The following is a 22,139-nucleotide window of genomic DNA, read 5'->3' on the forward strand; positions in this document are numbered from 1 at the left end:
TCAATGACATTTTCTTTTGTTACTTATTGAATTTTTCCATTTATGAGTAATTTCATTTCTTATAGAAACAAAGTTAGAATTTTATGAGATTTATGAGTAATTTTATTTCATAATTTATGGCTTAATTTTATTTTTCAAAAATTTATGAATTTTCTAGAAAGGAATTGATTTTTCTAAAGTTTTTGGGACTGTTGATCTTCTTTACTACTTGGTTAATAAAATTTAATTGTTTGCTAAGTTTTTTGACAAGTAAGCTACATTTAAGTGAAGTGTAATATGTAGAAGGTAAGTGTAATATCTTTTTGCAAGTTTTTTTTTTTGGAAATTGATATCTTCATAGTGTCACTGCTAGGCCGAGTGTGGACTTCACAACTGGCTCTCTATGTGGTCAGGACACTCCCAATATGCAGACTTGCAAGAAAACTACTATTTCCAAAAAAACAAATGTCTTACCTTTCACTATTTCATGTATTTGACGTCACTAAAATAATTTTGTTAACATCCACAGTTTGCCTTCCTTTTTTTTTTTTCGGTTTCATTTGCTAATCTCCCTCCAGCCCAAAACAGAGAAGGGGAGAAATGGGCAATAGTGAAAGTTGTGAAACTGACAGCAACTAGTAATATAATATTACAGCATTGCCAAACCCCAATTGGTATTATGAAAGAAAAAGTTGAAGAACCAAAAGCATTACACAAGCAGGCAGGATCTAGTGGTGTTAAGTAGATTTTATTGGATTCTCGACCAAAGTTGATTTTTCTGGATTTAATTTAAAGACCATAAAATAGATTTTGCAAGATATTGATTAAAGACCAACTCACTTATAGCTCTGCCGAACCCCACTGGTCCGTTTTGACTAATCCAACAAACAATACTTGGCCTCAGGAATTGGAACAATTGCATGCTGTGGGACTTGATATTACAACTTCCCATTGCCTACCAAGAGGAAATATTTTATCACCAAACCTCATACTTTATATACCCCCCAACCATTCCCATTGTCTTTCACCCACCAACTCAGACGTTCACAACCATTTCACCTCTCCTCCTCAGGCAGCCTCACAATCCTTCAAAACTTAAATTCTCAATATGGAAGCTGCCACTCTCATCCGGCTCACAACCATCCTTCTCACTCTTTCCCTTCCCCTAACTTTACTAGCCTCCCAATCCCCAATTGCCTCTTTGTTCTCCGATGATGCTGAAGACTATGAAGAGTACGTAATTGACACTCCATTTCTCAATACTGGATCCTTAAGAGGTAGGTTTTTGGCGAGTATTATAAAGAAAGGTGCACACTGCGTAGTTAGCAGCAACATATGCAATGGAATTTCAGCAAACAACGGTGCAAGCCGTCTTTTTTGCTGCAAGAGCCATTGCCGGAATGTCCTTCGAGACAAGAACAATTGCGGGATATGCGGACATAAGTGTAAGTTTGGACAACTTTGCTGTGGAGATAAATGCACCAACATTGGATCCAATGACTTTCATTGTGGCAAGTGCAACAAAGCATGTGCTTCAGGGGTTAAATGCGAGAATGGTTCTTGTGGATATGCTTCTTAAACAAATCAAAAGGACTTCTACCCTACAACTAACTAGTCCATGCATAGATATTTCATTTTTTTATGTATATTTATTGGGTACAGTTTGTGATTATTTCACTTTAATTAATTGCTTACATGAATGTATTAGTTACTTGCATTGTATTGATCAGGGAAATAATACCAATTGATTATGCATAAACAGTATTATTTGCAAGATCAAAGATTTCATTATCAGTTTTAATTTTTTCATGAAATAATCATAATTATTTGTACAATGAATTATTTTCTCTTCTCTTTCCTTTTTATTTTTATAGCTAGATATGACTTCTAAAATTTAGAATAGTGGTGACTTTTAAGACAAATGTGATTGGAGTGATCTAACAAGCACACAAGATTGACAAAAACTCTCTAATCATAGCACTACTAAATGGAAAGTGCCTATTTTACTTGTTCTTCCTCTAGTTGTGGCTAAAGGTCTTGTTTTCTTCATGCATATTTTTTTGAATGATAATGATGAATCTTATTAGAAAGGGAAGAAAAAGTAAGATGAAGAAGAATAAGAAAAGGAAGGGAAGTTGGAGATTAGTTGCCCTTTAAGGAAAACAAAATAATAACCAACAAACCTAGAAATTAAGATCAGCCCCAGGCCCTAGCTAATCAAGAATATAAGAAAGAAAAATCCATGATTTAGCAAACTTGATCCGGACAAAATACAATATCAACATTGATAAAATGTGAATCAATAGGTCCTCAGTCTTACAATTTCTACCCTACAAATTCCACATTTTTTTTGTTTGGCTAGGTATATATATATATATGCCAGAAGAATAGAAGCCTATCTTGGCAAAAAGAATTGGGCAACAAGCATGCATGATACTACCCTCATGAAGAGAAGAAAGTGCAGCATATTGTAGCCTTTGCTCCAGCCCAAAACAGGAAGAAATTAAGGTAGGGAAATGGTCGGGTAAGTTGGATTTTGAATGCATGACAGCTACAAGAAACATATTAATTAATTGTCATAGAACTTTGCCAAACCCCATTCATTTTTTTGAATATAACAAATGGACCCAAAGGCTTATAATACATGACATGCAAGCATAGCACAGCCAAACTTAGTCAGCGTAACAACATATGTTTGGAATTTCCAAAAACAACGGCGCGGCTGCCCGAGCCGTTTTTTATTAATAGAAGTATTGTCGAAATGTCCTTTAAAATAAGAACTGCAAGTACAGTTTCGGCGGTTCTGGTGTGGGGGTATATACACCAATGTTGGTTTCATTCCCTTTCATTCTAACAAGTGCAACAAATTAAGCATGTACTTCTGGGGTTAAATACGAGAATGATTTGTGTAGATATCTTTCTTCAATAAATCAAAAGTATTTTTTATGTAGGAAGAGTACTCCGTGCATAAAGATTTCACTATGTTTTTTCTTTCCTAATTTGTTTTTAGAGGACAGCATTTGTTTCACTTTTAAATTATTGGCATGAACATATTAATTTGTAACCAAAAACATATACACCAACATTAGTTGTTAGATGGAAGACACTTTCATCATTAATTCTGAACAATGAAATAATCATAAACATTTATAAATTGAGTTCCTTTTTTCTTAAAAAAAATTTCAACTCGATAGAATTTGTGACTTTATTGTGTTAAGTATTTTTAAAGGGTTTCAACCTACATGACAAAATTATCATTAAACCAATTAATGACTCTTTCCTTTTTCCTGAAAATAGCATTAAAATCAACAAGCGTATCAAATAACTACCGTTCACTAATCAGAATTAAAATCAACAAGCGTATCTAACTACTGTTCACTAATCTAGGCTGCTATTACGCTTGCTAACTCAAACAAACCTAAAGACATGTTGATGCTGCTATGATCTTCAAAATGGAAATCTAGAAACAAAAAGTCAACCAATCAACAAATGAGCAAATTTCTCACAAGAACATATTTTAAGTAAATTACTACAAACATAGATTAGCTAACTTTTCAGGTAACCAGGATTAATCTAGGCTCAGGCATGAGTTTGATTAAAAATGCAACCCTGCTAGACCCAAAAAAAATTTTATATTATTGTACAAGTAAATTAAATACCCACAATCATTAATCTCAAACTAATTAAGAGCCTAATTGCAGGCCTCATCAACCCTAATAATGTCTAAAGAGAGGAGAAGCTGAGTAATGACATAAAAGCCAGAATCTATAACCAATTTAAGTGTCTATCTATCATTGAACTACTATTTGGCATACGGCACTAAAAACGAACATCACTTACAAATCCAACTGCTAAACAATTTGCAATAAAAATAATAAACTAAGCATTGAGTATTATGCTAAACCATGAATTTTTTTTTTCTACTAGACCAAAACATGGATCGTTGGTACAAACATGAAGGATCATCATTCAACTAATTAACTTGGGTTTGAGGAAAATGTGAATTTATATGTCTCAGTGCATATTTGAAATGTAAGAATGGAATGGAATAAAATATAAGGGAATCAAATTTGTTATCTGATTTTTACATATTTTTCTTACAGTTTTATTTAGTTATATTCCTATCAATTCTATAAGCAAGTGATGCTAGCTAATTCTTACAATTTATACCAATCATATTCTTTTTCTCTTTCTTTTTCTTCTTTTTTTTTTCTTTTGCAATGTGTAAAAATTGCAATTATAATTTAAAAGTTATGAACAAATTAAAAGGCATGCAAGATATTTGGGCAATACAAGAATATTAAATTTTTTAAAATCACATAAAATAACAGTAATTAACTTGTGTTTGATAAAACATGAATTTTATAGGTCCTCAATGCATATTTGCAATTAGTAACCGAATGAAATAAATCGAATCAGACTTGTTACCTGATTTTTACATATTCATTTTAGGACTTTCATTTCAATATATTCCTGTCAATTTGATAAGCAAGTGATGTTCGCTAATCCTTAAATTTATACCAATCATATTCTTTCTTTCTTTTTTTTGGCAAGGTGCACATAAAAATTGCAATTATAATTTAAAAATTATGAACAAATTAAAAGGAATGTAAAATGATTGGTTATACAAGAATATTAAATTTTTTAAATTACAAAAAATAATAGTTTTCCAGTGCAATAAAAATTAAACTTAAGGCTTACTAGTAAAACTAAATGAATAAAAGGCCATGTAGTAGATAAATTATCTTATAAATACATAAATTTCTCATAAACGCATGAATATTCTCCTTTGAAACTCTAATTAGATACTTGAGCCTGCATTAGGCGGCCATGAACCCAAAGTATCCCTAGTCCGATGATTAGGAGACCAAGAAAACAATAATGAACTGGAAGGCTTGACTTGAACAAACCCAACCAATGTTTGGGTCACGCCAAAAATTTGTTTAAAATGTAGCACTGTCTAGATCAAAAAAAATACATATTTTATATTATTTTACAAGTAGAGTACCTATATTAAATAATTTTTTTAACTAATTAAGACCCTCCAGGCCTCACTAACCCTTTTAATGTCTGCCTAATACACCCTTTTTTCTGTCTAAAGAACAGAAGATACATGCACAAACGATGTAAACTCTAAATTTTAAAGTTGGAACCAAATTAGAAGTCTACCTACCATAGAATAATAGAATAACTGCAATAGTGAAAACCAATTACACATCAATATGTATTCAATTAAAAAATAACATTGATCCAATGGCAACAAATTAAACACTCTTTAATTATATCAAACCAAGGATTGTTAGGCATAATCCATCTCGACTCAACTTGGATTTGCTAAATCATGAATCATCCATAATTCCTAGATTATATACTCTAAATATTACACTATAATTTTTACCCCACTTGGCCTACATGTGCCACATGATTGAAGCCAATTAATCTTCCCAAAATGTTGAGCAACACTTTTTGGGAAGAAACTGATTCAAGAAAGTAAGAAATGGTCATTAGCATTAGCAAGGCTAATCCGCAAACAAAAACATCAATAAGGCTAATCCAATAGCAAGAAACCGATTAAGAACAGTACAAATAATACACACATAAATATGTAGAAAGTTGATAAAAAAAAGAGAAGAAAGAGGGTGGAAATGGTCAGCTATGTTGGATTCTGAATGACAGCAACTAAGCAGTATACTATTAGAGCTCTGCCAAACCTCACTGATCAGTACTTTGAATGAACAAAATGGACCATATTCAAATTGCAAGGTGCCGGCACATAAGGCTGCTTGTGTTGCTAACACAAGAAGCTACGCTGCCAACACTTGATGTCCAAGTTTTTTATTTTTGAAGTTGACCAAGACTCCTGCAGCTCTGCCAAACCCCACTCAGTATGTTTTGACTAATCCAACCAACACCTGTTCCCAGGATTGGAAATTCATGGTAGTGCAACTTTTCCCTCCCAAGAGGTAATATTTTACCACCAAGTCTCAAGCTTTAAATACCCCAGCCATTTCTATTCACTTACACCCACCAACTGGACAGCCATTCTCCTTCACCTTGTCAGCCTCACAAGCACTCAAAAATTCAGTACTGACTATGGCTGCAACTCTCTTCCAGCTCACAACCATCCTTCTCACAATCTCACCCTTACCCTTCCCTTAACTTTACTAGCCTTACCACCTCCACTACCACTCTGATCACCAACGACACTGAAGATTGCGAAGAGTACGTAATCGACAATCCATTCCTCAACACCAGATCATTAAGGGGGTGGTTTCTGGCGAGTATTATAAAGAAAGGTACACATTGTGATGTTAGTAGCAACATATGTAATGGGATTTCTGCGAACAATGGTGCTAGCTATCTTTTTTGCTGTAAGAACCATTGTCGAATGTCCTTCAAGACAGGAACAATTGCGGGAGGCGTGGGCATAAGTGTTGTTTTGGACAACTTTGCTGTGAAGGTAAATGCACTAATGCTGGTTTCAATGATCTTCACTGTGGCAAGTGCAACGAAGCATGCAATTCAGGAGTTAAATGTGAGAACAGTTCATGCGGATATGCTTCCTGAATACACGAAAAGGATTTCGAAGGACAAGAAGCCCACTAACAGAGATTGCACTGTGTTTTTTCTTTAGTAATTCCTTTTGGGTACAGCTTTTGTTTCACTTTAATTGCTAACATGAATATATTGATTTTTTGGATTGTATTCATAACGAAAATAAGACCAAATGTTTATACATGAATATTAGTTGCTAGATAGAACATGTTTTCATTATTAATTCTAAATAATCATAATTGATTGAGAATAAATTGAGTTCTTCTTTCATCATCTTCCTTTTTTTTATTTTTTCAGAAAGATAGAATTTATGAAATTGAGATTAGAGTGACTTTATCACTGCATATATAATTGGTGTGATTTAACAAGCACACAAGATTTCCTGATAGAAACCTTTTCTTTTTTTTATAAGTAATAAGTTTATTGATATCAAAAATGAACACCAAGTACACAAGGAGTGTACACGGGGTAAACAAATCAAAAACAGAAAGTACAAGAATCTAGTAAATCAAAAACAAAAGAAAATGATTGGTTTCGCAAAGCAGCCAACCAATCCATCAAAGTTGTAAAGATAAATAGCTTCGAGTCCGAAATGGATCTTTTCTTATAGCAAAAAAAAATTATGGAACACACCCATAAGTTCAGGTCTGAAAATCCCCCAGCAAGCTTGGAAGAAAGCCATTATAAATCCACCTGGTCCAGGCGATTTATCACCATTAAAATTTTGTATGACATCAAAAATTTCCGCCTCCTCAAATGGTCTATCTAGCCAATCTGCATTATCACCAGATATTCTTGGAAATACTAAGACTTCTGGGAATGATCGACTAACTTGTTGCTCAAAGTATAAATTCATGAAAAATTGAGTGATGTAATCAGCAATCATACCTTGATCAGAAGACAAGGCACCATCAACCACAAGGCTCTCAATACCATTATTTCTTCTATTAGAATTAGCCATTCTATGGAAAATTTTGGTATTTGCATCCCCCTCCTTCAATGTAGCACCATAGACTTCTACCTCCAACTAATCTCTTCTAAAAGAGTGAGCTTTTCAATATTGATGCGGAGAGTAGCTTGTTCTAACTTTTCCTCAGCTGTTAAAGGATGAGTTTCCTCTCTAACATCCAAGTCATTCAATTTGTTCCAAAGTTACGGCATCTTAACAGTGACATTCCCAAATTCCGGCTCGTTCCACTTTTTTAAATCCAACTTCAATGCTGCCAATTTCTTAGCTAGTATGAAACTAGGATTTCCTTGGAACGAATAGGATGCCCACCACTCCTTCACTTTATCAACAAAGTTCTCCACCCTCAACCACATATTTTCAAAGCGAAAAGGAGTTCTACCTCTCCGATGACTCCCCCCCTCCAACAGAATTGGGTAGTGATCAGAAAGTATTTTGGACAACCTTCTCTGTGAAAATTGAGTGAAGTGATCCGCCAAGAATGGAGAAAAAAGAAACCGATCTATTCTAGAAGCAGAGGAAGAGTTAGACCAGGTGTAAAGGCCTCCTTCCATAGATATAGCCATCAGCCCATGAAAAGAGATAAAATCCAAAAATTCATGCATAGCCCAAGTAAAACTTACAGCCCCAAGTCTTTCTAATGGGAAGCGGATTATATTAAAATCACCTCCTAGGCACCATGGCGAATCCCACCAACTAATCAGCCCTGTCAGCTCCTCCCACATTTACCTACGCCTCTTGTTCAAATTTGGCCCATAAACACCTGTGAAAGCCCACTCAAATTGATCACCAACATTTTTAAATTTGCGTGAAACAAAAAAATACCCCACTGCTTCCTCCACCTTTTCCACTAGCCTTCAATCCCACATCAAGACAATACCTCTAGAAGCACCTTCTAAACCCAAGTACAACCAGTCTACATATGGAAAACTCCATATACTTCGAACAATTCCTCTAGTAATCTATTCAAGTTTAGTCTCTTGCAAACATACAATATCAAGTTTCCATGTACGCAACAAATTACGAATATGAAGCCTCTTCTCAACCTCATTCAATCCTCTGACATTCCATGAAAGTATCTTCAGATTCATTTAGAAACAAAGAGAGCCTGCTCCCTATTAATACCACTGCGCCTAGATGAAGTAGAACCATAATTAATTGAACTAAATAAACCTTTCAGTTCTCTTAAACCTTTCGCACCAGTTCTCTTCAAGTCACGTGCATTTTTTTCCAAAGTAGCCCTACGTTGTAATTCAACCTCAACAGTCAGCAAAAAAGTGGTTACTTGATTTTCCAAACCTTGTAAGGACATGACCAGAAATTTGTCAAACCCTTTAAATCTTCTTTGGAACCACTAGGAATAAGGTACTTCCCTCACTGGACTCTCCACATCCACAACTTCCTGTCCTTCCAAAGTCAAGGGTAAAGAATAGGCTAGTGATTCCACTGCTAAAGGTGACAAACCCCTCTCATTAGGTAGCTCAGCAACCTCTGTATCGTTGTCCGAGGCCCAATTGTCCACAAATACATCATTCCCACCAAACTGAGCTGGTAACACCTCCAAAATATCTACAGGCTTCAACGGGACCAAGGACAATTTGTTTTGCTCTTCCAAACCATCCGTGACTTCACCAGGTGGCAAAGAAATTTGAATTGGAACCGCAACTCTTCTTCCATCTCGCGGCTCAAGCACCCATTGCTCATAATTTCCTCACTTCTTGAAAATATTGTCGGAATGTTCTTGAAGAATCAATTGGATGTCTTGCTGCAGTTTTCCTCACCATCGGATGTGCTTGCTGACTCACTAGTGTTGAGGCACTCTTTATCGGCCTCATCACAGCCTAATTGCTCCGTATTGATCTCGTCCAAAACCTAAGAGCTCAGTATCGGTCTCATCGATGCCGATACTGTCAATCCCGGTGTCATCGGAAGATTTCATCGACTAGGTTAGCATCGACGCGCTTTGGTGATCAACTTCAGATTGCTTCAAATTGAGAACCACAACATCGCCCCTTCTCACTAAACTCCCCAAGGCTGAAGATGACGATTTTGGATTCTGGGTCTTATTGTTTTGAAGGGCTTGTGTTGGTTTGGGCCGCCAGACTGAGATGGGCTTGGGATTAGGTATGGGCTTTGGCTTGAAGGGAGCTTTGGGCTTAAAACTTTTATTGTTTTCCTTGATCCTCTCTGTACAACCCACTTCCTGAGCTTGAGTAACTTTGGACCATATTACCTCCCATTCTCCATCCGACCCACTATGCAATCTAAGTCTTATATTCAGAGATACATAAGAGTTTGTGTTACCACTAACGTTCTCAGTAATTTCTACTGAAACATTAGCCTTTGATTTTGCTTGTTCCTTCCCAGTACCCAAATCACGTACATCGTGGCTAAGATTTCTCAATTTTGAATTTTGAGAATATGGCATTAATTGCTTTCCATTCTTGCTACCACCACCATCTCTCCGACCCCCCTCCACCGCTGCCAACAGAAAAGTTTTGGAATTCTCCCTTGTGAGTTTAAGTGCAGATTGGGATGTCTGTTTGCTGGCTAACATCTCAGGAGCAATGGCTTTCTGTAGATGAAATCCAAACCCTCTCCATCCACTGCCCAATTTTCCTTCTGGCACCACCAGACATCCTTTCCGACGGCCATGTATAAGTTCCAAGATCATTAAAAAACAACCATGTGCATTGGATACCAACTACAAAATAAATACTTTCTCACCAACTCTAAATGTTTGTGCAAAATTACCAAGAATTACATTGGACATTAGCTCCTCCACAATAGCTAGCAAACGTTTTGCACTCTCTTTGCCCATGCAAACTGATCGGAGAGAGTATCAATTTCGCTCAAAAATGCGTAACATGAAATAAGAACCACCCTCCTCAGCTGAGAATTCAAACGTCTTGGATTCTACGAAAAAGAAAATAGAGCCCTCCATTCTTGAGCATATATCAAACACTCTAAGTTAATCTTCAAACTTTCTCAAAAACTGTAGGAACCTTCGGGATTATCATCCTCCGTGAACATGGCATTGCAGCCTATCATCTTTTGGGTAAACCATCCAATTCCTCGATTATAACCGTTCTATTCTTAGGAATAAACATTCCAAGAACCAACAGTAACCTTACATTTTAAAAATTCGATTACAAAAGTGGTCAAAAACGCTCTTGATAGAAACTTTCAAATCATAAGATCATTAAACTTTGGTCCTCAATAGAAAAGGATCTAGTCAAAAAAAAAAATGAACTTTTAAATTTCAACCTCTAATAACCCTATGTGATGCACGGAGTTATTCGGGCTTTAAATTTGGAATTACTTGGAATTTGAAAAAATTAAGTAAAAAATTTGTATTGCATGTATATGACCAAGTCAACAAAAATTGAATCCAAGAATCAGACTCAATATTTCCAAATGTAGGCACAAAACAAAGTGTACCAAACACTATCAAGAGATTCTTCTTGACTTTAATATGATTCTATGTTTTAAAAGTCGCTTGCAAGGTATGCCTCAAGGCAAGGCGACACAAAAACTCATTTAAGGCATTCTTTTAAAAGATGCATACGCTTTGTCGTTTGTGGATTTTGCCTATTATTAAGGCGTACACCTTTTATCCTTTCACACGTGACACATACACCTTTCATAATTGTGTTTTCTTCAAATTTTTATAGAACAATTAGCACATAAAATGCACAAAGATTGAAAACCCCTCCATTGAAAGCACTCTCACCCTCCCTCTACTTCAACGACTAATAGTAGCAGTCACCATCTATCCCACCAATGACTCCCTTCAAATGACCTCCATGATCTCTAGCAACACCAATATTGTGAGGAACACCAATATTGTGAGGGACACCAATATTGTGCTCTAGTGGCATTCGTTATCATGTTCAATGGTTGCTAGATATGTAAAGAGGCAATAGATATTAGGTTGACATTCAACTAAATGTGTTTCGAGTGAGCTACTCCAGGTGAAGTAAAACTTGGCAAGTGAGATGGAACTTCACTCAAATCTCCATATTATAATGTTAGATCTTATTCATGAGGTTTGCAAGTTAAATATTTTTTTCTTCAATGATTTTAGTGATTTTCGTGATTCTTCGCTCCATCTCTATTATCCTAACATCAATGGTTGTTACATTAGCCATTAACACAATCATAGTTGTCGCATAAGAATAGTTGTCGAAAATGAGATTGGTGTCTTGTTCCTTGGTGCGCAAAAAGAGTATCCTCAACTTACTCTTCAGTAGCCCAGAGAGAGAGAGAGAGAGAGAGGCCCAAAGAATTAGAATTAATTGAGAGAGCAAAATGGTTTTTATGATGTTTAGAAGTTTTATTCTTAGCTCCCAAAGAGGATAAGACAAGGATAATTTTTGGCTTAATTGTGTCATCAAGTAGCCTTATTCATGCTACTTGTCACTAGGCCAAAGTTGGTGCTGCTACTTGTTAAAATTACAGCCTTCTTTCTTTCATTAGTTTCACAAGAGATTACAATCTTCGGATTCGGTTTCACGTAATGGATAACCAATATCAATAGCTAGAGCTGAGTCATAGTGGAGTAATAGCAGAAAATTTGGATGTAAATTATACACACAAATTTTTTGGTCAGATTGGAGGCTTTTTGTCGATCACTAGGTGCAAGTTACACAACACAAAATTGCCCATCTCTTATCCCAGACCTTTTTCAACTTTCTTTAAAGAACCTCCAACAAGCATGAAAGTGTGAGATTCTAACTATTGGGATGCCTTTTAAGGGACTCCAATTATCAAAATATAAAGAGGTATTTTTGCTGTTTCCAATAGATTCTCTTTCCTTTAAATATGTGTTCAGCACTCAAAATAAAATTAAATTTCCTCTTATTTAAGCAAGGTAGCGAAATATTAAGTCACATACATCTAATTATATGAGATTCACCATCAATCTCAATTTATAAATTCTATTTAGGACAGGAAAAACAAAAAAAAACTAAAGGAATGACGAACACAAATTACACACCACGATGACCATTTTATTATTTCAAACAATGGAAATATCTTCCATCAGTATATGCAATCAACATAATCCAATTGATCAACATATTCAAGTAACCAATTAAAGTGAAACAAATACAATACCGAATACAATTACCAAAAAATCATTTTTATAACTATGCACAGCCTCTTTTGTATGTACATAGAATCCTTTTGGTTCATTCCGGAAGCATATTCACAAGAACCATTCTCGCATTTAACCCCTGAATCACACACTTTGTTGCACTTGCCGCAATGAAATGCATCAAATCTAACATTGGTGCATTTACCAGCACAACAAAGCTGTCCAAAACCACATTTATGCCCGCATCTCCCACAGTTGTTCTTGTCTCGAAAGACATTCTGGCAATGATTCTTGCAGCAAAAAAGATGGCTCGCACCGTTATTGGCTGAAATCCCATTGCATATGTTGCTACTAACATCACAATGTGCACCTCTTTTTACAATACTTGCTAAAAATCAACCCCGAAGTGACCCAGTTTTGAGAAATATAGTGTCAATGACATACTCTTCATATTCTTCCATATCGGTGGTAATCAAAAAGGCCAGTGGAGAGGGGGAGGCTAGTAATGTTAGAGGGAGGGTAAGGATGAGAAGGATGGTCGTGAGTTTGATGAGAGTGGCAGCCATATTCACTACTGAAAGTTCTGAGTTGTAGTGAGGCTGAGGCAATGGAAGTGAAAAATGGCCAGTTGGTGGGTGAAAGAAAATGGAAATGGTGCGGGGGCATACAAAGCATGAGATTTTGTGATAAAAAATTAATCCCTCTTGGGAGGTCGTAATTCCACAAGTCCCAATCCCTAAGGCCAAGTGTTCATTGGATTAGTCAAGAATACTGAATGGGGATTGGCAGAGCTATAGTCTTGATCAATTTGGAAATGAAAAAAAATTTAGCTTTCTTTTGGTGGGGGAGCTTCAGCAGTTCTGTGAACCTTACTAGCTTCTGTTTTTTTTTAAAAAAAAAAATTCTTCCTTTTTTGTTGTATTTTGAATGGAAAATCACGAGGAAATTGAGGTGAAGTAGGTATATCTCCACATTGCATAGATTGGCATGGATTGGTCTATGACCTACACATGTACGTCACTTTTATTCCTTTCTATGATCACCTATACACACAAACATTAAAGAGGATATTGCAGCAATATCTGGCATGCTTTATTTATAGATAAATTCATGTGAGTAAATATTCCACAATATGTTTAATTAAAAAAATATTCCCTTAGAATGACCAATTTGCAGTATTCCTTTGATCCTTGCAATTTGGCCAAAAGAGAGCATCTCCAGCAGCTTGAATTCTTACCTCACAATCTCACATCACCATGTGTGTGTAATGATATTGTTGAATGAATGTGAGAGCATTGGGCAGCCTGCCATTTCAACCAATGTATGTAAACTTGAATATTTTAAAGTCCAGTTTGCCTGCAAGGCCTACTTTTCCATACTACTTGGTCTAGTTGCACTTTTAGTGGTACTAGCTAGCTACCCATGGCGCATGAGCATTCCTTTTATTCAATCTTATCATTTTAAAGAGATTCTTATTGAATTAGACCAAAGTCATCGTATTTCAAAGACCACTAAATTAAGATTTTAATTGAACTAGACCCACCTGGTTTTACAGGCCAAGTTGTGTTATCAGACTCGCAGAGTCTGGTCCTCCACTAAACCCCATCTGATTTCTTCTCTAACCCCCAACAAAACTTGGCCATTGGCCTGCAAGCAATTGAAACCTGGGGAAGAAACTATTTTACAACTTGGCCTATCCAAAATCAGCATGCAACTTGCCTGCAGTTATTGAAAAACTTAAAATAAACATGCGACTTCGCCCACAGTTACTGACAAACTGGCGGAAGTAGAACTTGAACTTTCTGACCCTTTCTAATTATCCCCACAATACTCAAGTTATTACTAAACTTCAAACTATAAATACATACTCTATTCCCTTGGATTCAACTCAAGCATTGGACAGCTCTTCCCTTTCTGAACTGAGAGATCAATATATCATCAATGATTGCTATGATTCTCATCCAGCTCAAAGCCATCCTTCTCACCCTCGCCCTATCTCTAATAGTACTAGCCTCACCCTCACCCATGGCCTCTTTGATCACCAATGATGCAGAAGACTATGAAGAGTACATAATCGATACTCCATTTTTCAACACTAGATCCTTGAGGTGTCAGTTTCTGGCAAGTATAATAAAAAAAGATACACATTGTGATGTTAGTAGCAACATATGCAATAGGATTTCGGCGAAAAAATGGTACTAGTCATCTATAAGAACCATTGCCGGAATGTCCTTTAAGACAAGAACAATTGCGGGAGGTGCAGGCACAAGTGTGGTTTTTGACAACTTTGCTGTGGGGGTAAATGCACAAATGTCCGTTTCAATGCTTTTCACTGTGACAAGTGCAACAAAGCATGCAATTCAGGGGTTAAATGTGAGAATGGTTCATGCGGATATGCTTCACGAATAAACCAAAAATATTTGTACATATAGCAGTCCATACACTGGAATTTCACTTTCTTCGTCATCATCTTCTTCTTATTCTTCTTCTTTGGTTACATTGTTTGTTTCACTTTAATTATTTACATTTTTATATTGATTGATTGGATTATATTGAAGAGGGAATGAAAGTCCAAAAGCTAATGCATAAACAATAATTTTTAGACAGTAGAAAATTTCGTTCTTCATTCTAAATCATGAAATAATTATAATTCTTTATAAATTGAGTTCTTCTTTATTTATTTTTTCTTCTTTTTTTAGGATGGATAGATTTTCTAAAACAGAGAATGGTAGTGTTTTTTAGTACAGATAAAGCATATAATTCAACAAGTGCAAAGTCCTGCAGGGGACATTATCCCAACGGTTGCAGCTTGGATTTCCATCTTGGAGGTCTCGAGTTCGAATCTTAGGAAGGGTAAGAAAGGCTATGAGATGGGAGATGGGCTGTTCTTGTTGTTTGGCGTAGGCTCAGTAAGCCTCCAATGGACCTAGATACCAAAAAATAAATCCTTTTAAATTGGGAACAATGAAAATGAAAAGTTCTACAGAAATTATCAAGCCACCCACTTCAAAAGGGTAGGTATCTTATCAGTAAGCTAAACCTTACAAGAAAGGATGATATTAATCATAGAATACGTTAAAACCTTTGAAAAAAAAAATCAAAAGAAAGTTAGAGATTTGAAGGAGAAAGGTGAGCAGTGAAAGGTGAAAAGAGATAGATTAGGAGAGGGAGGGAGAGAGAGAGAGAAGGAAAGAGATAAAAGGTAAAGATAGAGATAGATGCAGAGATAGATCAAGATAGAGAAAGAGATAAAAAGGGAATAAAAAGAGATGGAAGGATGACATTAGGTCAGGATAATTGTATTAGTATTGATAATAGTGTATGTGCCTCTTTCTCATTGTTACAAGGCTATTTATAGGCTTCCTAAACTCACTTCCGCTTCTAAAGTCATGGGCAAAGATTCTCTCAACAATTCAATGCCTATCCTATGATTTATATTTCATGATTCTTTTGAAGTTAAATAAAAGTGTGTAACTGTTCTTTCTTTCCAAAATTCAAACCCCCTAGTTCATTTGAATTTAAATTAAAACACTTCACTACACTTTGTCACTCCTAGGATGCACTTGCAGCTATTTCTAAACTAACTTCACTAGTTTTGATGATGTGTCAAATGGATGATGATCGAACCTTGGATAATGATTATACCTTGGTTGATCAAAACATACCCTTCATGCAAGGTTAAATTAGTCTAGTCCTTGGTTATCTCTTAATTGGGTGTCTAATTAATCATGTTATTTGGCCATTCTGTTTGGTCTCCTTACCATGTAGAAATCACTCCATCTTCCACATGGTCCCATTTTGAATGCACACCAATGATATAGATAAGTGCAAAAGGGAAAAAAAAAAAAAAATCCCTTCATTCGCAAAGAAAAAAAACACGCAAATTTCAATCCCATGTAACACTACATTTCAATGCATAGAGTTCAAGTTTTAAATTTGGAATTATGTAGAATTCAAAAAAACTAAATAAAATACATATTGCATATATCCAAATCCACACAATTTTAAATTCAAGAGTAGAACTCGGTGCTTCCAAACATAGCATAAAATATTCTTACTCTTGTTGCTATTCATGTTTTATGTTATTGCAAATGATATATGAAAAAACTGACCACTAAACAAAGTGTACCAACCACTACAAGTCATTATTGTTGGTTTTGATATAACTTAAGTGTAATCGAAATTGGCTTCAACTATAGAGTTTTATGGTTCTACATTATCCTGCGTAGGAGAAACTAGATTGAGAAGTTTGTTTAATTTATATACACTCCCTATTTTCTATCTTTTATTGGTGAGTAGAGAGTGTACTCTGGCCAAGCACAGACGTGTATGGCATCTTGCCCCACACACATGGAATCATGAAAAAATTTTATCATGTTTTATGTCTTTCTTTTTCTTTTCTTTTTTTGAATTTAAGTAAAAGTAGCAGTAAGTTAATGCCAATCATTACCACTGTGAGTTTATCTTTTAGCTACTTAGCAGGCTAATGGAGCTCACTGTTGATCTAGTTTGGTAGAATCGATTGAGAAATTCCCAATCCATATATTCTAAACTGCAAATCAATGCAGGATCAAAAACCATGAACCGGTTGACAGTGATGCTTACGGGATTTGAGAATGGTTTGAGGACGAGGTATCCCTTTGTCTGTACATTGTTGCACTTCAAGTGCTACCTATAGGAGTTCCCTTTCTACTGAATTTTAGGAAATCAGGTGGTTGATAAACAAGCATCCATAGGCTGTTAGCTTTTGAGTACATAAAGCAACTGTGTGGAGGAATAGCACTAATCTCAATAAACACACCAAATAGTTGCCAATTATCACTAATCTATGAAGCCATTTGGAGAAAAAACACATTTGTGCCAACATAAAAACTTGCCGACAAAAATTCTTGTGCCAACTTAAAAAACTTGCAAAAGAAAATTAAATAGGCCAAAAGACATGTAGCTATAATGTTGAAAATCATCACCTCAAACCCCTAAACATTTTTTGAATTTAGACCTTATCTTACTCTTAAAATTAAGAGTGAAGAGTTGTGAAATTTTAATTTTGTTGGAGTGAAAATGCTACCGGAGGTGCAGTGGTTCCAGGTGGGGCTTGGACAGGCAGCGATTGCAGGCAGCGCTTGCACGAGCAGAGGTTGCCGGGCGGTGCTACAGGTGGCTAAGGCACGAGCAGCGGTCGCATGGGGCGGCGCTTGCACTGGAGGCTGTCGCAGGCGGCGGTTAGGGATTTCAGGAGCCACAGTGGGGATTATTGAGAGGGGAGTCGCGCAGACCCCGGTTGGGGAGGGGCGAGAAGAATAGAAGACGAACGAACAGTGCACAGGGAATTTGGGAGGGAATATGCTCTCAACTTTCGTTTCAATTAGACAAATCGACGTCGTTTTAACGTCATCACGTTAGGAATCTTTCTTTACATATCCTTCGTCGTTAGAACTATAATACTCGTCGCCAACAATTGCCCTAAGCCCGCGGAGATAGAATTGCTTTCCCGCCCAACGTTTAGCGACAACAGTGAAGAATTCGTCGCCAAAGATATCAGTTTCCAATTTTGGACGATGGCGTTAAATTTCATTGCCAAAGGTAGCTTTTGGTGACGCAATTCACATTGTCACTAAACTTTTTGTCCCAAGAAATTGTTCCTTGTAGTGAAATGGGAATTCTAGAAACTACAAATCAACTAAATTAACAAATAAGCAATTGTGACTAGAAGAATAGGTCTATAAAAGAATTGGTCAGAATTATGCTTAACGAATATAAACTACCTAAGTACTTCTGGACTAAGGCAGTAAATATCGTCTGTTATGTTCTAAATAGAGTTTTGATTAGACCTTCTCTTAATAAGATTTCGTACGAATTATGAAATGGTCATAAACCAAACATATCATATTTTCATGTCTTTTTTCTGTAAATATTTTGTACTTAGATACAATGAACATTTAAGAAAGTTTGATGTGAAATCAGATGCAAGTATCTTCCTAGGGTATGCCTTAGATAGTAAAGCCTACATAGTATATAACAAACGAACATTAACCGTTATAGAATCCATTCATGTAGTATTCCATGAATCAAATCCCTTCTCTAAGAGGACTGATGAAGATGAAATTGAGATAAATAAGGAATTTGAAAAACTATCCAGTAAAGATGATTCAGGAAAGAAAAATAAAGTTAAGAGACCATCCACTGAAACTAATCAAATTGAAAATGAGGTTAATGAACCATCTAGAGAATGGAAGTACATAAAGAATCATCTCATTAATCAAATAATAGGTGAACCATTACATGGAGTAGCCACACGATCCTCACTTAGGAATATGATTAGTCATTTTGTCTTTCTATCTCAAGAAGAACTTAGGAATGTGAGTGAAGCAATTGAGGATGAATCATGGGTGTTGTCCATGCAAAAAGAGTTAAAATAGTTTGAGAGAAACAAAGTATGGACATTAGTTCCTAGACTTGAGGATAAGACAATTATTGGAACAAAATGGATATATAAGAACAAGAAAGATGAACATGGGATAGTTGTTAGAAATAAGGCAAGACTAGTAGCTCAGGGATATAACCAAGAAGTAGAAATAGATTTTGAAGCAACCTTTACACCTGTAGCTAGAATGGAAGTCATTCGAATGCTTTTAGCCTATGCTACTTTTAAAGATTTCAAGTTATATCAAATGGATGTCAAAAGCGTGTTTTTAAATGGCTACATAAGTGAAAAGGTATATGTAGAACAACCCCCAGGCTTTGAAAACCATAAGAATTCATATCACGTTTATAGACTAACAAAAGCCTTGTACAGTTTAAAGCAAGCTCCTAAAGCTTGGTATGAGAGATTAAGCGGCTTTCTACTAAACAATGGATTTATCAGAGGAAGGATAGACACAAAATTTTTCATTCTCTTGCATCCACATCTTAGCTTTAATCGGGTTAGTACCACCCTCAAAAGATGAGGGTCTCAGACAGGTAAATTGATCAATTTTGCAACCCTAGTGCACTGGTGGGTAGCTTAATCCCCCAAAGTCTCATCTCTTCCCTAACCTGACGAGCTATTCCTTGTAACAAACGAGAGGTGTCAATCTTATCCCCACTGGAAGCTCCCAATTCGCTTTCTCCTCCTTCATCCACGCCTTTGCCTTTAGCATCCATCCCTGAATATAAATATACAACAGATGCAATTTAGAATCTCCACATCTTAATATATCTGACATAATCATAAAACATGAAACCAATTTAATATCCAAATTCTCAATTAAACATTCGATATCCAATCATCCGTAATCATCTTAACATTCAAATTTGAATTCCAAATTTCAGTTTCTTCGCTTGGAAACATCACCGTCAATGGATTTACCATGGTTTTCTGAAACTGTCGACTGATTCAGAAAATAACAGAAGTCCGTCAAAGGATTTCTGCCTCCAGGCTATGAAACAAACACAAACTCCTGTCAGTACTTTAATCTATCCATTCTTACCCTTATCCAACTCTAACCTATACTCTGGTATTAATCCTCCTAAAGTCCGCAAGACTGTTATGCTCTGATACTGCCACATGGGGCCCGGAGTGTTATGCGACTAACACGCATCTCTGATACCATTCACGCAACAGAAATAATTTAAACAACCACAAACATAGTACTAGAGTTCTAAATTTACACATGTAGATCCATAAAATACAATCTCATTCTTCATAGTACAAAACCAAAATATAATATATTAAACATAAAACTAAATACATAACCGTTCTGATATTTAACTTACAAAAACTAACCCCACCCTGGAGCCATACAATCGCATTTCACCACCAATTGCAGCCAAGATAACGCTTTCATATCACATCTATCACCCAATCACAGGCCCACATACAAAATTATTTTTTTATACTAATAATTCTTGAGAATAGGGAAGTCTACCTACCCATACAAGTAGATTCCCTCTGCTCTAGTGCTAATACCAGGGCACTCACCTTTCTTAGTAATCCCTCGGGTTATCTATTAAGGTGAAGTCTCCGAGAATAAGGAAGGTCACCCGCCCATACAAGTGGCTTCCCTCTACCCTGGTAACCACAAATAATTTCTAGAGTACTCACCTTCCTCAACAAGCTCTCGGGCAGAGTATCCTACTTTACCATAAATACTTAAGTAATTAAAGTCACACACAACCAATAACAGTCATTTCACAAAGTTCCACATGTACATACCTAACATAATCAATCCACATAGGATTTAACGTCCACATAGGACTGGTCCACACAGGACTATCAAACATATAGCATACATATCCACATAGGACTGGTCCACTGTCACGCCTCGAACCTGCAGATGGGTCTCAGGTGTGAAAATAGTAACCTAACCTGTCTTTGTATCAATTAAACATACTTGATACAATACTGAAAGAGGGTACGACCCCGTGGGGTATACGGAAGCCCTAAAAGAAAACATACACATACACATCCATACTCATAAGATACGCAGCGGAAAATGTTCATTCTATCCACATAACATACCATACCAGAGCCTATCCAACACTAGGATATACGTTCCCATAATTACAAAACATATTTTGGGTGTCTACAAAAAAACCATCACGACAACTTGGTTATAAAGCTCGTACCTAGTCAGGCACTAACTGTAGCTAAACGACACCCCGGCTTCCGGATGCTAGGATGTTAGTTTCGGCTACCCGAAGGACCTAAAAACATATGTATATACATTTGGGGTGAGACAACTCTCAGTAAGGAAGAAAGCAGGTTATATCAATGTGTGGCATACTAGTGTTATTTTACGTAAAACATAACACCATACAATACGATACAGTTTCAAAACATTTCCATACAGTTCCAGTATTTTTTCAAATCCATTCTAGTACATAGGATAACCAAACATACGGTTAGTGTCGTCACCCTCAAGCAACCGATACCCTGTGATAACCAAAGCCTCACAGTGGTACGTCACCAATACGATGTAGCTCACACCCATCGGTGACCAATTGGAACACACTGGTGATATTTTACACCCTCGGATATAGAGCCGGACATTCTCGCCCACGGTATTGAACTGGTACATGGCACAGCGTACGGTAATTAATTGCCACATAGCTGTTTCAGCATACGGGTTTTAGTCGCCACTAGTTGATTTCACAAAACCTAGAATCATTTTGGAACTCATGTTTCTATACTCATTAGCGTATGGTAATTAGCCGCCACTAGCTGTTTACAAAATACCTGGAACAATTACATACAACCATACATTCCACACTTATTTGATATACCGTAAATCATATCGTTTTCCAATTCAAGCTTACAATTTTATACAAATATACAATCACCTCAATAATACAGTTTACACAACATACAATTTCCAAACAAAGTAGAGGTGATACCCGAAAATCTCGTTTTTCTCGAAAACTATAACCCGAAAATCCCGCATTTTTACTTGATAGATTCTCCCAAATAAGTAGTTAAAGCATACATACGATCGTAACCTATAGGTTTACTGATCTCGATTTCAAAAATAAACTGATATAAACAAAATCCTCTTACCTTAA

General features: G+C 36.2%; 1 protein-coding gene across 1 annotated transcript in view; it reads right to left on the reverse strand.

Moving 5' to 3' along the window:
- LOC131158928 (uncharacterized) overlaps nt 1-21,571 on the reverse strand; it is a 43,414-nt gene extending 21,843 nt beyond the window's left edge. Inside the window, exons 1-3 of the mRNA XM_058113851.1 lie at nt 21,481-21,571; nt 19,635-19,744; nt 17,668-17,947 (exon numbers count right to left, since the gene is read on the reverse strand). Of these exons, the coding sequence (XP_057969834.1) occupies nt 17,668-17,947; nt 19,635-19,744; nt 21,481-21,571 (481 nt within the window). The remainder of the gene's footprint in view (nt 1-17,667; nt 17,948-19,634; nt 19,745-21,480) is intronic.
- Between the last annotated feature and the right edge of the window lie 568 nt (nt 21,572-22,139).

The sequence above is a fragment of the Malania oleifera genome, chromosome 1 (assembly GCF_029873635.1).
Source record: "Malania oleifera isolate guangnan ecotype guangnan chromosome 1, ASM2987363v1, whole genome shotgun sequence".
Lineage (NCBI taxonomy): Eukaryota > Viridiplantae > Streptophyta > Magnoliopsida > Santalales > Ximeniaceae > Malania > Malania oleifera.